The 16,160-nt window shown below is 48.1% G+C and overlaps 1 protein-coding gene across 1 annotated transcript in view; it reads right to left on the bottom strand.

Annotated features, from left to right (window-relative positions):
- Positions 1-7,775: 7,775 nt before the first annotated feature.
- The window catches only part of LOC120935757 (serine/threonine-protein phosphatase PGAM5, mitochondrial-like), a 31,436-nt gene continuing 23,051 nt past the window's right edge, over positions 7,776-16,160 (bottom strand). The window contains exon 6 of the mRNA XM_040347817.1: positions 7,776-8,014. Coding sequence (XP_040203751.1) covers positions 7,867-8,014 — 148 coding nt within the window. The 3' untranslated portion in view covers positions 7,776-7,866. The remainder of the gene's footprint in view (positions 8,015-16,160) is intronic.

Below are 16,160 nucleotides of genomic sequence, written 5' to 3' on the forward strand. Positions count from 1 at the left end.
ATGTTTCTATTTGCATTCACTTGTATGATGTATATTTGATCCATTGTGTCCGAATATGTAGAATTGTATATAGCCTTCAACTTCAATATTTGGCATAAACTATTTTGAATGGCAACTACCATACAACATGGTAGTTGCAATGATATTTACAGTTTTACCTACACATGTCAAAAGGTACAAAAAAAAAAAAAAAAAAAACTTGACCCGAGAGGGGAATTGCCACTTATCCTCCCCTAATCAAAAACACACTTCCATTGGGTTCACCTGAGCGACCTGGGCAGAAGTTGTCTCCAACAGCCTCTTGAGACATGTCATCACAGGAGGCTGTGGGGCCATTCACAAAGCACAGCGGGCAACTAACTGAAGTTGCAGTGAGTCACAGCTAGCTTCCCAAAGTCATGATGGCAGCACCAGGGATGCAAAGAACCCACCCAGGTGAGAACAGCCACAGATCTCTGGGCTGGCAAGTATCTATATTAAAAGTCAGCAGCTACAGAATTTGTAGCTAACTTTTCTAAGATATGTTTACTTGTTGTTACATAAAGTGAAATGTCTACTAATGATACTGTATACATTTTGATGAACAGACTGCCTCATTTCATTGTGGCTCCAAAATGCCATGAAAACCCCAAAAATATTTTTTTTGGCAACTAGACAGTTTACTGTCTTTAGTACGGAGGCATGGGGAGTTTAAGTTGTACATTTGCCACAATGTTTTGTAAAGTAAATCAGCTTAGATTTATCAAAGTTGTCAATTTTCTTCATTACTGTTGCTGGCTGTACTGACTCGAGTGACATCACTGGTGTGGCACAGATTAGGAACACTACTGCCGACCTACACTGGGACTGGTGTGGCTGTGTTCAGGAACCCTACTGATAGTCCCATTGTCACCAGACCAATTTTAAGCTGGTGTGGCAGTTATCAGGAACACTGTTGATAGCTGCATAGGTATAATAAGGGGGGGTATATTGTTCGTTGGCCATACACGATTTGAAGCGGACGGTTCAGCAGAAACCAGCCAAAATTTGAACAGTTAATGGGCAGGCCGAATGTACAACATTGAGTGATTACCTTGGGTGCAACAAGTATGCCAGATTCACTTATTGCAAGAAGCTGCTAGCAATTATCACAATCTTCTCCTGGCATGGGTGGTACAACCAGTCTGCCCATAAATGTATCAAGTCTTGGCCAGTCCCTGCTGAAAACTTATTTTACCTATCTATAGGCAGCTTAAAGGACACTAAACAGTTATAACTTCTATGGTGTGGGCCGCCTGAATGCAAAATACTTTGTTGTGTTGATTGACTATACAAATTAAACAATTGTAGGAAAACTAGTGTCCTACTTGCCGATTAGAAATCCACCAAGTAAGTTACAAGAAAAGTCAAGAAAATTGCATATTAGAGCTCTTTTGGTGTGGTTATTTGATCTTGCACTTGAAAAACCATTTCTCATTATATATATATATATATATATATATATATATATATATATATATATATATATATATATATATATATATATATATATATATATATATATATATACACATACACCAGTTACACTTACCAGTAGCTGGATTTCTGGAAAGTCTTACTGGACGGCACCCTGAGAGATGACTGGCTTCACCTGACAGGAAACACAATCAAAAAAAGAGGTTAAAAACCCCACCCCCTCCCCGTGCTCCTCAGTTTTAGATAAAGTATGAACCCACCAGTGCACAGGAAAAAAAAAAAAAAAAAAAAAATACAAACCAATAATGAATCACAAGGGTGGGAAGTAGGCCTGCCGTCCTGTAAGACTTCCCAGAAATCCAGCTACCGGTAAGTGTAACTGGTACTTTCTGAAGTCGTCTTCCAGGACGGCACCCTGTTGGGAAGCAAGTAGCTTCAGGCCTACCTTAGGGCGGGACCACTGCTTGCAGGACCTTTCTACCGAATGCCAAGTCCTGAGGTGACAGTAGTTCAACTCTATAGTGTGTTAGGAACGTGTTCTGGCTTGACCACATCGCCGCTTTGCAGATCTGCTCCACCAAAGCTCCAGCCCTTTCTGCCCAGGAGGTTGCCAGTGACCTCGTGGAGTGTGCTTTAACTTTTGGAACTGCCTTACCGGCTTGAATATAGGCTAGGGAAATCGTCTGCCTTATCTGGCCCGAAAAATTAACTAATAGATGGGTAGAGCGTCTAAACTCACTAACCCTCTCTAAATAAACAACGTCTAACATGCAGACAATGAAAAGAAACTTCCTTCTCATTCTGGGGATTTGAACAAAAAGAAGGGAGAACCATCTCCTGTGACCTGTGAAATTGGTCACTACTTTAGTAAGGTACAGGGGGTCCTGACTTAGAACAACCCTGTCCTCAAATAAACAAAAAAATGGCTCTTTAATAGAGAGCGCCTGCATATCGCCTATCCTCTTGGCAGTCGTGACCGCCAAAAGGAAGGAAAACTTAAAGGTGAGTAACCCAATAGGGATAATGCCAATTGGCTTAAACGGAGTCTTGGTTAACTGATCCAAAACAATCGAAAGATCCCAAGGCGGAACCCTAGAAATCCGTACTGGGGACATCCATCTCTGGCTGTTAGGAACCTTCTAACTAGGGGATCCAGGGATAGGCGTCTAAAAAAATAAGACAAGGCCGCCACCTGAACTCTCTGAGTCCTAGTGGCTAGCCCCTGGTCCACCCAGGCTTGGAGAAAATCTAGGATGACCGAAGTCTCCTGCTGGGATACTTGTCTCATAAATTTGCCTAGTGACTTCCTACTGGCAAGAGTGTAGATTACCTTCTCGGAGCAGCCCTTCTCCCTCAGGCTCCGCCTTTCAAGCACCAGGCCGTCAGCTTGAAGAAGCCGTGGTCTGGGTGATATACCAGACCCTGCCGAAGAAGGTCCACCCCAACAGGGAGAAGGAGGGGAGGAGCCACGGCCCGCCCTTTAGCGCAGGAAACCAGGTCCTCTTGGGCCACCAGGGTACAACCAGAATGCCTACTGCTAGACTTAACCTCTGCAGGATTCTCGGAATCAGGCTCAGAGGAGGAAAAGCATAGGCCAGGTGAAACTTCCAAACCTGGGCCAATGCGTGCACCCCCTCCAACCCGTGTTCTCGGGAGAGGGAGAAGAATCTCTTCACCTTCCTTTTCACCCTGCGGGCGAAGAGATCCACCTCTGGGCTGCCAAAGTGCTGACAGATCAGGCTGAAGACCTCTGGATTCAGTTCCAACTCCCCCTGGAGAATGGGCCGACTCCTCAAGTAGTCTGCCTCCAAGTTGATGGCCCCCTTTAAGTGGACTGTCGACAGAGGGAATTCTCATTTCTGCCCAGCCCAGGATCTCTAGAGACAGATCCAGAAGGGTGCGGGATCTGGTGCCTCCCTGATGGTTGCGGAAGGCCACCGTGGTCGCATTGTTGGAAAGAATCTGGACCTCCCGGCCCAGAAGGCTTTCATCGAACGCCTTTAGAGCTTCTCCGACTGCTAATAACTTGCGGTAGTTTGAAGAGGCCCCCCTCTGACGCTGGCTCTAGGAACCCTGGGCACGGAGCTCATCCAATTGAGCCCCCCATCCCCAGGCGCTGGCATCTGTGGTGATCCCGCCGGGTTCGATCTGACTCCACGAAAGACCCATCTGCAAGAAGCCACCAGCCTAGAGTGTGCTTCACCGGATCTGGGACAGTGACCCTGACATCTAGGGATGCTCTTTTTCCATCCCAGGAGGAAAGGAGGAAGAATTGGAGGGGTCTGGAGTGGAGCTGCACCCACGGGACCGCTGGGATACAAGAGGTCATTAAGCCCAGCAGCCTCATGATGTCCCTGAAGGAGGACTCTGTTCTTCCCCACCGCCGACCTGACCGCTGCCATGAGATGCCGGATCTTGTCCTCGGGCAAAAAGAGCTTCCTCTCCAGGGAGTCTATCAGAAACCCTAGATAAAGCTTCCTCTGCTCCGGAAGGAGCAAGGATTTTTCCTTGTTGATAATACAACCCAGGGATTCCAAGGTAGACATGACAGTGGCCAGGTGCGCAAGAAGGAGATCCCGACTCTGGTTGTACAGTAACAGGTCATCGAGATAAGGGACTAGTGCCATCCCCTGCAAGTGCAGGAAAGCGACTGCCTCCGCCAGGACCTTTGTAAAGACCCTTGGACTGGAGGCCAGGGCAGCCAATATTGCCAATGCTGCACTCCCTGGGCGGAGGCAATCACAAACCTGATGAACCTCTGATGACCCAGAAAAATTGGGACGTGAAGATAAACGTCCCTTAAATCGATGGTCACCATGAATACCTCCCTCAGCAGAAGCTTCCTGAGGCTGTAAACACTCTCCATACGAAACCTCTTGTGAAGGAGAGAGGCATTCAGGGGTCTCAGATGATTATGAGCCGAAACTTCCGACGGCTTTGGGACCACAAAGATATGGGAGTAAACCCCCAAACCTCTTTGGTCCAGAGGGACTGGGACTATGACCCCCTGCTGTGCAAGTTCTGCAAAGTTCCGCAGAAGGCCTGCTGACTTGAGGGGGTCCTTAGGCAAACGAGTCAGAATACATTTCGGAGGGGGAAAGTGGCGGAACTCTAGCTTGTAACACTTTTACAATCTGGATAATATGGGGGCTCTGAGTAATACTCTCCCACCTGGGAAGGAAATGGGAGAGTCTTCCCGACTTTCCCGTTATTAAAATCTTTATTGTTGGGAAAAGGATACCCCTTTTTGTTTGTCCTTCCCGACTCCCCAGCGCCTATTGTTAGGGGGCCTCCTCGCTGAAGGGCGGTTTCTACCCCCAAGTCCACTCTGGGAGACTCGAAAAGTTATTTTCCTGTTCTGTTTAGGCTTGGTAGGGAACGTATACCCTTTTCTGAGGATCTAGTCAGAGCCTAATCTAGGCCGGTACCAAAAAGGAGGGAGCCCTCAAAGGGAAGACCACAAAGGCGGTTTTTGGATGCAAGATCACCGTTCCATGTCTTGACCCATACTGCTCTCCTAGCAGAGTTGATGAGGGCTCCCGTCTTTGTGGTAGAACACACAGTCTCTACCGCAGCGTCCGCCAAGTAAGCCACTGCACTATTTATGACTTGTAGGGAGTCCAGAATCTCCTTGGATTTTGGAACCTGGGAAACATGTTCCATCAACTTGGAGATCCAAGAATCCACGCCGAAGCCAATGCGGGGCTCAAGGCTGCCGCATTAGCCTCCCAAGGAAGTCTCAGCCTGCCGATCCATAGAGTCCTTTAAGTTGCCTGCATCCTCAAAAGAGGTCCGACTGCTTGGAAACCTGTGCAAGGGGGGGGGGGGCGTCTAACCTAGGTACTTTAAAGCACTTATTCTCCTCCTCAAAGGGACACCGACACTTCCAAGTTTTGTACCTTAGAAGCTTCTTCTCTGGTTCGGCCCACCCCCTGAGGATAATGTCTTTGAGGGACTGGTGTACCGGAATGGCCTTTGACTGAGACTTCACCAAGCCCTGGTACAATCTATCCTGTGTGGCTACCTGTTCTGCAGAATCTCCTCAGAGGCATAAATTGCCCCAAGGAGGCCCTCCATCTCATCAGCTGAAAAGATATATCTGCCTGTCCTTGCATCCTCATCCTCCTCCTCTGCCCGACTATCTGCCACACCCTCCTCCTGAGGGGGGGGGGGGGATTTCTGAGTCCTCAGAGCCTGATACCAGGGACCCCAGAGACTCCTGTCGGACCCTATAAAAGTGAGAAGAGGAACTTTCCTGAGAGGAGGGCCCTGCGGGGGGGGGGGGGGGGGGGTCAGGCTCTTTGCTTTTAAAAAGACGTTTGAAATTCTCTAAGCGTAGAGAGCATCTGAGATTGGACCTCAAGAAAATCCTTCATAATCTGAGAGGTCTCTTTCCCTGTTAATTTCTGAATGCATTTAGCACAGAAAGGTTTAGAATGATCTGAGGGCAGTTTACTATTACAATAGCCACACCTTTTAAAACGGCTAGTGTCCTTGGATGAACGACTAGCACCCCCCTGGGCAATGACATCCTCCCCTGAGAAAAAAACAAAAAAAAAAAACAAACACAGGAATGTACATAACAGGGGGAAGAATCAGGGTCCAAACCCAGCATACCCCCTGCTCAACAGGTAGACTCACCCCCCTGTGATCTCCTCCGCAGCCATGAGCGGCCGGTCCTGCCGCTCTATGTTGAGGGAGGACATGTCAGGCACCTCCCTCTCGGCTGCTGTGTGCGTCTCCGGTGCTATGCGAGGAGTTTCTGGCATGCTGAATGCCGATGGTGGCCGCCATCTTGGCGGAGCCGGATCCAGAAGTGACACGCGCAACGTCATCATCCTGCGCCGGCCCCTCTGCATAGACGCCGGGAAAATGGCGCCAAAATGCGGAGAGGAACCGAATGCCACCGGAGCCTCAGACTGCACAGGGAGCACTGGAGAAAGCCCGTCCCGCAAACCTCCAAGGTAGGGGGGAGGGTAAGGAGAGAGGAGTGTAGCCCCTGGAGTTCTAGGGTAGCCACTATCCTAGAAAACTCCAGCACTCGGGGGGGGGGGGGGGCCTCAAGTGTTACTCGCCACCAGTTGCCTCCCCTAACCCATACACTGCCCCGCCCCTTATTCCACCCCTAAAAATGCCCTAGATTATCTATTGGAATGACACTGTTAAATGTTTTATGCCGAATCAAGTTACACAATTAAATATCAACGGCAAACCAGAGGGACATGGCACAGGGGCAAACCAGAGGGACATGGCCTTTTTACTTCTGCAAATATTGCTCTCCCTCTTCTGTACAAGACTCCCCTCCTCCTCCTCTGCCTTCTCTCTAGAACCAGGTCTTTACCCCCATTCTCGTGCTGTCTCCTCTGCAACCCCCATCCATCCTCCTCTCTCTCCCCCTCTCCTAATCAGGAGCCCATGTGTGCGGCTCCACACTTGCATGTCCCCACCTCCCCCTTTCAATGTCGGGCAGTGAGGAGAGGAGCTGCAGCACAGCGGGAGGGAGTACAATCCAGCACCGAGATTCACACACCTGCATAGCCATTGACACCACAACACAGCGCACACTGACACCGCACAGCATACTGCTGCCCTCTTGTCAGGGCAACTCTTGGTGAGCGCTGTGCTGCACTGCCTACCTGGGACACCCAGAGTGGTGATAATCGCAGTCCTCCAGCTCACTTGTTCCTTCCTGCTCTCTAGCTACATTGGTCAGGTTGGGAAGCCAGGCTCAGAGAGGTCATACTATCAGGTCCAATGGCTTAACGAGAATTGTAAGGAGAGCACCTGTGTACTGCTCTGCATGTGTGCGTCTCACCCGACTACTTTTCCTGGGCACGCACCTTTCCTCTTCGGCCGCCAATCGCAGCGTGGCTCTAAGTGTAGGCACAGATTGGACTGTTGGTCATGCAGAACTGTTATCACTCGCCCCCAGCTTAAATCCACTCGCCAAATGCTAGCAGGTGAGTGGAAATTGAGGGCGGTTATAAAAAAAAATAAAAAAAACACACAATAGAATGAATAGTTTTGATCTGCATTTATTAAATTTGGTACATACAAATAAAGCTCACCAGGTACAGCTTAATACAACATAGAAAACAGATACAAGAGACATTAAATTGGTACACAAGTCCAGAGTGTAAAGAACTGAGTAAATTATCCACTTCATACATAAAAGGCAGCTACATCACACTTTCTGCAGATTTCATCAAGTGTTTAGGAATTGTCGCTTTAAATGAGCAGTCACCACACTTTTGAATATTGTAGTAAACTCCCATAGTGCCTTCTGAAAGCAAAAAGGCTTTCAATTCCATCACTATATGTTACAGTATCTTGCATAAAGCATTTCCTATAGTTGGGATGCAGTTGTATTGATCCTGAATGCCAATTGGGTTTGCATAAATCTGTCATAGTTTAGCTGCTGAGTTTTGAAGCAGGCATATAGCCGGCATCGCCAAGCATTCTTAGAGTTACACGACCATTGTGGTGAATCACAAGTTCAGTGATGCTGCCATGATTTAGATCCATGCGTAGCCAAGCTTCAGGAGGCACCTGAAGAGCCCTATGGAAAGGAAGACAGTTTAGACTTTGTCTTGGAAATGTGTCTAGAGTCTCAAAACACCTTACATAGTTTCCAAGAACAGTAGAGACCCAATTATTCAAATTCCAGGTGTTGTGCTTTTAAAGTGCATCTACACCCAATAAGGAAATCACAAGAAATCTTGTTTCCTGCAGTCTGCCCATCATTTTCTATAGGCATTTGCACACCCAAATCGCCCTGTGTGGTGCAGAATCCCCTTGCTCCATGTTTTATTACATGGGTGCTCAACCTGTGGCTTTAGCCGTCGTGAAACTATGGTCAGCCTTGCAATGCCTCTTGGGACTTTTAGTTCTGCAGCAGGAGGGACACAGGTTGAGCAACCATGTTTTAAACCCCCCCCCCCCCCTTATTAAAAAATACACACACCCATGTCAGTTTCATAGCTCTGAGGAATATAGAATCACAACGAGAAAGGGGCTGGGTTCTGCAGTTTTATCCCTTGTCATGATACAGAGTAGTAGGATAGTGTTGTCACCCCGTTATAGAAAGGACACAGAGTTGAAAGGTTGGGAAAGAATCTCATCCATGATCAATGCATTTAATAGCCAGCTCAAAGGGCTAGTAACTGCAAAAAGAGTTATGTTTTTGGGTTCAGATAGGCTTTAACCCAGGGCCAACTTTAGAAGTTATTACTAAATTAGTTTTGGGGGCGGGGGAGGGGTTAATGGATGATGCAATATGCTTACTGTATCCGGATTTTGCAAATATATATTCGAATGCTCCAATTTGTATGATGTTGAAAATAAAAAGTTATTGGGCATTACAACCTACCTGCAGGGTTAAAAACTGCCAAGGCGGTGACAATTCCTCACCGCCCATCAACTGCAGATAGCTTCAGGAGTGGTGGCAGGGTCTGTGTAAACTTTGCCATACAGAGTTATCAGCGATTGTGAGCAGAAGGACCGACTCCTATGAGACCAGTTGGTCTCCATTCTGGTGGTGAATTTAACACAGGAGTACATAATGCAGTGCCAAAGATGACCTTCTATGATGCTGCAAAAATGACCAGTTACACTTACCGGTAGCTGTATTTCTGGTAAGTCTTACAGGACGGCACCCTGAGAGATGACTGGCTTCTCCTGACAGGAAACACAATCAAAAAGAGGTTAAAAACCCCGCCCCTTCCCGTGCTCCTCAGTTTGAGAAAAGTATGAACCCACCAGTGCACGGAAAAAAACACCACAAAAAAAATATAATACAAACCAATAATGTATCACAAGGGTGGGAAGTAGGCCTGCCATCCTGTAAGACTTACCAGAAATACAGCTACCGGTAAGTGTAACTGGTCATTTCTCTAGTCGTTTTCCAGGACGGCACCCTGAGAGAGAAGCAAGTAGCTTCAGGCCTACCTTAGGGCGGGACCACTGCTTGCAGGACCTTTCTCCCGAAAACCAAGTCCTGAGGTGACAGTAGGTCAACTCTATAATGTTTCAGGAACGTGTTCTGACTTGACCACGTCGCTGCTCTGCAAATCTGCTCCAACGAAGCTCTGGCCCTTTCTGCCCAGGAGGTTGCTAGTGATCGTGTGGAGTGTGCTTTAACATTAGGAGCTACCTTACCGGCTTGTACAAAAGCTAAGGAAATTGTCTGCCTAATCCATCTTGAAATAGAGGCTCTGGACGCTTGAAGGCCCCTTTTCTGACCCGAAAAACAAATTAATAGATGAGTAGAACGTCTAAAGACCGTAACTCTCTCTAAATAAGCTAATAGACATCGTCTAACATCCAGACAATGAAAGGAAGCTTCTCCTTCATTCTGGGGATTTGAACAAAAAGAAGGAAGGATTACCTCCTGTGACCTATGAAACTTTGTCACTACTTTAGGAAGGTAAAGGGGGTCCTGACTTAGAACGACCCTGTCCTCAAATAAGCGAAAAAATGGCTCCTTAATAAAGAGCGCCTGCATATCACCTATCCTCTTGGCCGTCGTGATTGCCAAGAGGAAGGCAAATTTAAAGGCGAGAAACCTGATGGGGATAGTGTCAATTGGCTCAAACGGAGCCTTGGTAAGTTGATTCAACACTAAAGAAAGATCCCAGGGCGGAACCCTAGAGATATGAACTGGGGACAACCTGTCTCTGGCTACAAGAAACCTTTTGACCAGGGGGTCCAGGGATAGACGTCTATCCAAAAAATATGACAAGGCTGCTACCTGAACCCTTAGAGTCCTTCTGGCTAACCCCTTGTCAACTCCATCTTGGAGAAAATCTAAGATGACCGAGGTCTCCTGCTGGGAAACTTGTCTCGCTGAACACCAGCGAGAAAAGATACCCCAGGTCTTGGCATAAATACGCCTAGTGACTTCCTTCCTACTGGCTAGAAGCGTGTCAATAACCCTCTTGGAGCAGCCTTTCTCCCTCAGGATCCGCCTCTCAAGCACCAGGCCGTCAGCTTGAAGAAGCCGGGTTCTGGGTGATAAATCGGACCCCGACGAAGAAGGTCCGCCCGAACAGGGAGAAGGCGGGGAGGCGACACTGACCCTCGCTCTAGAGCGGGAAACCAGGCCCTCTTGGGCCACCAGGGTGTGACGAGAATAAACTTCCCTACAGCTAGGTTTAACTTCTGTAGGACTCTCGGAATCAGGTTCAAAGGAGGGAAGGCATAGGCTAGATGAAACCTCCATACTTGTGCCAATGCATCCACCCCCTCCGAGCCGTGCTCTCGGGAGAGAGAGAAGAATCTCTTCACCTTCATGTTTGCCCTGCGGGCAAAGAGATCCACCTCTGGACTGCCAAAATGTTGGCAGATCTGACTGAAGACTTCTGCATTCAATTCCCATTCTCCCTGGAGAATGGGATGGCGACTTAAATAGTCTGCCTCCAAATTGAGGGTCCCTTTCAGGTGTACTGCCGAGAGAATCCTCTGCCCAGACGGGATCTGGTGCCCCCTTGATGGTTGAGGAAGGCCACCACGGTCGCATTGTCGGAAATGATCTGGACCTCTCGGTCCAAGACTCTCTCCTCGAATGCCTTCAGAGCCTCTCCGACCGCTAATAATTTGCGGTAATTTGAAGAGGCCCCCCTTCTGTCGTTGGCTCCAGGTACCCTGGGCGCGGAGATCGTCCAAATGTGCTCCCCACCCCCACGAGCTGGCGTCTGTGGTGATCCTGACCGGATTGGTCTGACCCCACGAGAGACCCAGCTGCAGGTTTTGTGGGATGAGCCACCAGCCCAGTGAGAGCTTCACTGGATCTGGAAGACCGACGCTGACCTCTAAGGATTCCCTCTTTCCGTCCCAGGAGGAAAGAAGGAAAAATTGGAAATGGTCTGGAGTGGAGCTGTGCCCATGGGACTGCTGGAATACAGGAAGTCATTAGGCCTAGAACTCTCATGATGTCCCTGAAGGAGGATTCTGCTCTTTCTAACGTTGATCTGACCACTGACATGAGACCCCGGATCTTGTCGTTGGGTAAAAAGAGCTTCCCCTCCAAGGAATCTATCAGAAACCCTAGATAGAGTTTTTTCTGCTCTGGAAGGAGTGAGGATTTCTCCTTGTTGATGATCCAACCCAAGGACTCGAGGGTAGTCATCACAGTGGCCAGATCCGAAAGGAGATCTCGACTTTGATTGTATAGTATCAAGTCGTCGAGATAGGGACCTATCCCTTATCCCTTGTAGGTGCAGGAAAGCGATCGCCTCCGCCAGGACCTTGGTAAAGACCCTTGGACTGGAGGCCAGTCCGAAAGGGAGGGCAGCAAATTGCCAATGCTGCACTCCCTGGGCGGAGGCGATCGCAAACCTGAGGAACCTCTGATGACCCAAGAAAATTGGGACATGGAGGTACGCGTCTCTTAAATCGATGGTGACCATGAATACCTCTCTCAGTAGAAGCCTCCTGAGGCTGTAAATACTCTCCATTCAAAACCTCGTGGAGGGAGGTATTCAGATTGATAATCAATCGAAATTTGCCTGAAGGCTTGAGGGCCACAAAGATGTGGGAGTACACTTCTAACCCTCTCTGGTACACAGGGACTGGAACTATGACCCCCTGTTTTGCCAATTCTGCGACATTTTGCAGAAGGCCTGCTGACTTGAGAGGGTCCTTGGGTAAGCAAGTCAAAATAAAGTTTGCAGGGGGGAGCTGACGGAACTCTAGCTTGTAACCCTCCCTTACAATCTGGAGAATATGGGGACTTTGAGTAACATTCTCCCACCTGGGAAGGAACTGGGAGAGTCTTCCCCCGACCTTCCCGTCATTTGGAGTCCTTGTCGCTGGGTTTGGGATTGGAAAAAAAGGATACCTCCTTTTTGTTTTTCCTTCCCAGCACCACAACGTCTGTTGTAAGGGGGCTTTTTCTCTGAGGGACGATTCTTACCTCCAAACCCCCCCCCTGGGGGCCTCGAAAAAAACTCTTGTTTTGTCTAGGCTTAGAAGGAAAACGCACCCCTTTTTCTGAGGACCTAGTCAGGGCCTGATCCAGGCTTGTACCGAAGAGAAGGGAGCCCTCGAAGGGAAGACCACAAAGGCGGTTCTTAGACGCCAGGTCCCCATTCCACATCTTGACCCATACTGCTCTTCTGGCAGAGTTGAGGAGGGCTCCTGTCTTTGCGGTAGAACGCACCGTCTCTACTGAGGCGTCTGCTAAATAAGCTACTGCGCTCCCTATGAGCTGAAGGGATTCTAGAATCTCCTTAGATTCTGAACCCTGGGACACATGTTCTGTCAACTTGGAGATCCAAGAATTAGCATTCCTAGCAATACAGGCTGAAGCTAAGGCGGGGCTCAAAGCAGCCGCGTTAGCTTCCCAAGCCCTACGAAAGGAGGTCTCTGCCCGCCGATCCATGGGATCCTTCAAGTTGCCTGTATCCTCAAAGGAGAGGTCTGACTGCTTGGAAACTTGCGTGAGTGGAGCATCTAATCTAGGTATCTTAAAAAAAAATTAGATTCCTCCTCCTCAAAGGGGCAATGCCGTTTCCAGGTCTTGTATCTTAAAAGCTTTTTCTCTGGTTCTGCCCACTCCCTGAGGATGATATCCTTAAGGGATTGGTGTACCGGAATAGCTTTGGCCTGGGGTTTACACAGGCCCTGGTATAACCTATCCTGTGTGGAAATTTCTTCCGTAGGCTGTGGAATCTCCTCAGAGGCGTACACTGCCTCAAGGAGACCTTCCATGTCGTCGGCAGCAAAGACATATCTGCCTGACCTAGCATCCTCACTTTCTTCCTCCGCCTGACCAACAGAACCTTCCTCCCGAGGAGGAATCTCTGAATCTTCAGAGTCAGATACTAAGGAACCGAGGGATTCCTGGCGGACTCTAAAAATCTGCGAAGAGGAACTTTCTTGAGAAGAGGGCCCTGCGATGGGGGTTTCAGGCTCTTTAACCTCTTGACCACCGCCCCATGTCAAAAAGACGTCCTCCTTTTTAAAGTTGAATATCTCGATAACGGCAGCAGCTGCTGCCACAACCGAGACATTCATATTTTCAGGGGGCGGTGGTGTACACGATAACGGCGGTCTCCGCGGCGGATTCGCCGCGAGATCGCCGTTATCGGTGGCGGGAGAGGGGCCCCCCCCCCCCCTCCCCCCGCTCTCCCGTGCTCTCCGCCGCTTACCGGAGCCGTCGGTAGCGGCGGAGGGGATCCGATGTGTCCGGCAGCTGAGCGGGGACGGGACTGAAGGAGAAATCTCCTTCACCCGTCCTCATAGCTCTGCTGGGCGGAAGTGACGTCAAAACGTCAGTCCCGCCCAGCCTCTTAAAGAAACATTTTTTTTTTTGTCATTTGAAAAAATGACATTTTTTTTTTTTAATTTATTTTTTTGCATTTAAGTCTAATTATGAGATCTGAGGTCTTTTTGACCCCAGATCTCATATTTAAGAGGACCTGTCATGCTTTTTTCTATTACAAGGGATGTTTACATTCCTTGTAATAGGAATAAAAGTGATCAATTTTTTTTATTTATTTTTTTCAGTGTAAAAAATTATAAAACTAAATAAAAATAAATAAGAAAACCAAAAAAAATTTTTTTAAAGCGCCCCGTCCCGACGAGCTCGCGCGCAGAAGCAAACGCATACGCGAGTAGCGCCCGCATATGAAAACGGTATTCAAACCACACAAGTGAGGTATCGCCGCGATCGTTAGAGTGAGAGCAATAATTCTAGCCCTAGACCTACTCTGCAACTCAAAAAATGCAACCTGTAGAATTTTTTAAACGTCGCCTATCGAGATTTTTAAGGGTAAAAGTTTGACGCCATGCCACGAGCGGGCGCAATTTTTAAGCGTGACATGTTGGGTATCATTTTACTCGGCGTAACATTATCTTTCACAATATATAAAAAAATTGGGCAAAATGTATTGTCTTATTTTTTAATTCAAAAAAGTGATTTTTATCCAAAAAAAGTGCGCTTGTAAGACCGCTGCGCAAATACGGTGTGACAAAAAGTATTGCAATGACTGCCATTTTATTCCCTAGGATGTCTGCTAAAAAAAAATATATAATGTTTGGGGGTTCTGATAAATTTTCTAGCAAAAAAAAATTGTGATTTTCACATGAAGGAGAGAAGTGCCAGAATTTACCTGGTGGGCAAGTGGTTAAAGACACATTAAATTCTTTGAGCGTAGAGAGCATCTCAGACTGGACCTCAAGAAATCCTTTCAGAATCTCAGAGGTCTCCTTCCCTGCTAGCTTAACAATACATTTGGCACAAAAAGGTTTGGAATAATCTGAGGGTAATTTGCAACTACAATAGCCAAACTTTTTGGAGCGACTAGTGTCCTTAGCCTAAAGACTAGCACCCCCCTGAGCAACGAAATCCTCCCCTAGAAAGGATAAAACAGGCATGTATATAAATACTAGGGAATAAACTACTGGGTCCCAGCCACCATACCTGTATCCAGGAAGACTCACCCCCTGTGGTCTCCTCCGCAGCCAGGGCCGTAGACGACCGGACCTCTCGCTCCATCGCGTGAGGATGAGGGCGCCGCTCTCTCTCGGCTGCTGCCTTTGCGTGTGTCTCCGGTGCAATGGGAAGCCTGAGACTGGCGTGCTGGAGCTGCAGCGCGTCATCTTTACCGAGCCGACCCGGAAGTGACGTCATTGACCTGCGCCGCCGGCTCTGAGAGACGCCGGTTTGGCGCCAAATTCGAAAAAACGGCAATGAACGCTCCAGGGAATCCAAGACGACCCGGCCACAGCCCCAGACCGCACAGAAGGCCCCCACCACCGGAGAGAGCCTGACCCACAGACCTCACAGGTAAGGGGAAAGCTCAGAGAGAGTGGATCAGCCCCTGGAGCTCCAGAATAGCCACCTATCCCCAGGAGACTCCAGCACTCAGGGGGGGGTTTTTCAACTCACATAGCGAGGCCCCCCTGAGCAAGAAGGGACCCCCTAGGAATGGAAACCTTCACTAAACCCAAAGGCTACCCAGTGCCTGCGGTTTAGTTTCCAGGGGGGGACCACCAGCCCCAGGCCTTAGGTCAGAAAAAAATAAACGTTTCGCTGTGGGGAAACACAATCAAGAACTGAGGAGCACGGGAAGGGGCGGGTTTTTTAACCTCTTTTTGATTGTGTTTCCTGTCAGGAGAAGCCAGTCATCTCTCAGGGTGCCGTCCTGGAAGACGACTAGAGAAAAAGGCAGCTTTCAACATGAAGGTTTTGCTCAGGTACAATACAGAAACCAATTAAAACCTGACTTTAGAATGGCTTGAACGCCTGCTGGTTGCCCACATTAGGGGACCAATTGCTTGTCAGTGCCCATTGTGAACTTTGAAGATTAGTTACCACATAGCTCCAATTGTCCCCGATTTGGTCCCTTTCCTCATTATAGCCTGCACTTTCAAAAAGTCTTAGTGCTTAACCTCTCAATTTCAAAAAATTGCAGCATTTGTACATTTAAAAAAAAAAAAATATATATAAAATTAGTGGAGAGAAAAAAAAACCCCACCATTCCCACACCAACACTTGTGGGTTAAACTTTTTTGTATTGTCCTTAAGGGGACATGGCATGGGGAGTGTCCTACGCCGACACTTTTGCCAATATGCATCCCTCATTCAACTCAAAAAGTTGGGAGGTACAACTTTAGATACATAAATGAGAACTTAAGCATTTACATATTCTGAACAAGTAGCAGAAAGCACTCGGGATGGTTTACTAAAAATGGAGTACACA

This window comes from Rana temporaria, chromosome 1 (assembly GCF_905171775.1).
Source record: "Rana temporaria chromosome 1, aRanTem1.1, whole genome shotgun sequence".
NCBI lineage: Eukaryota > Metazoa > Chordata > Amphibia > Anura > Ranidae > Rana > Rana temporaria.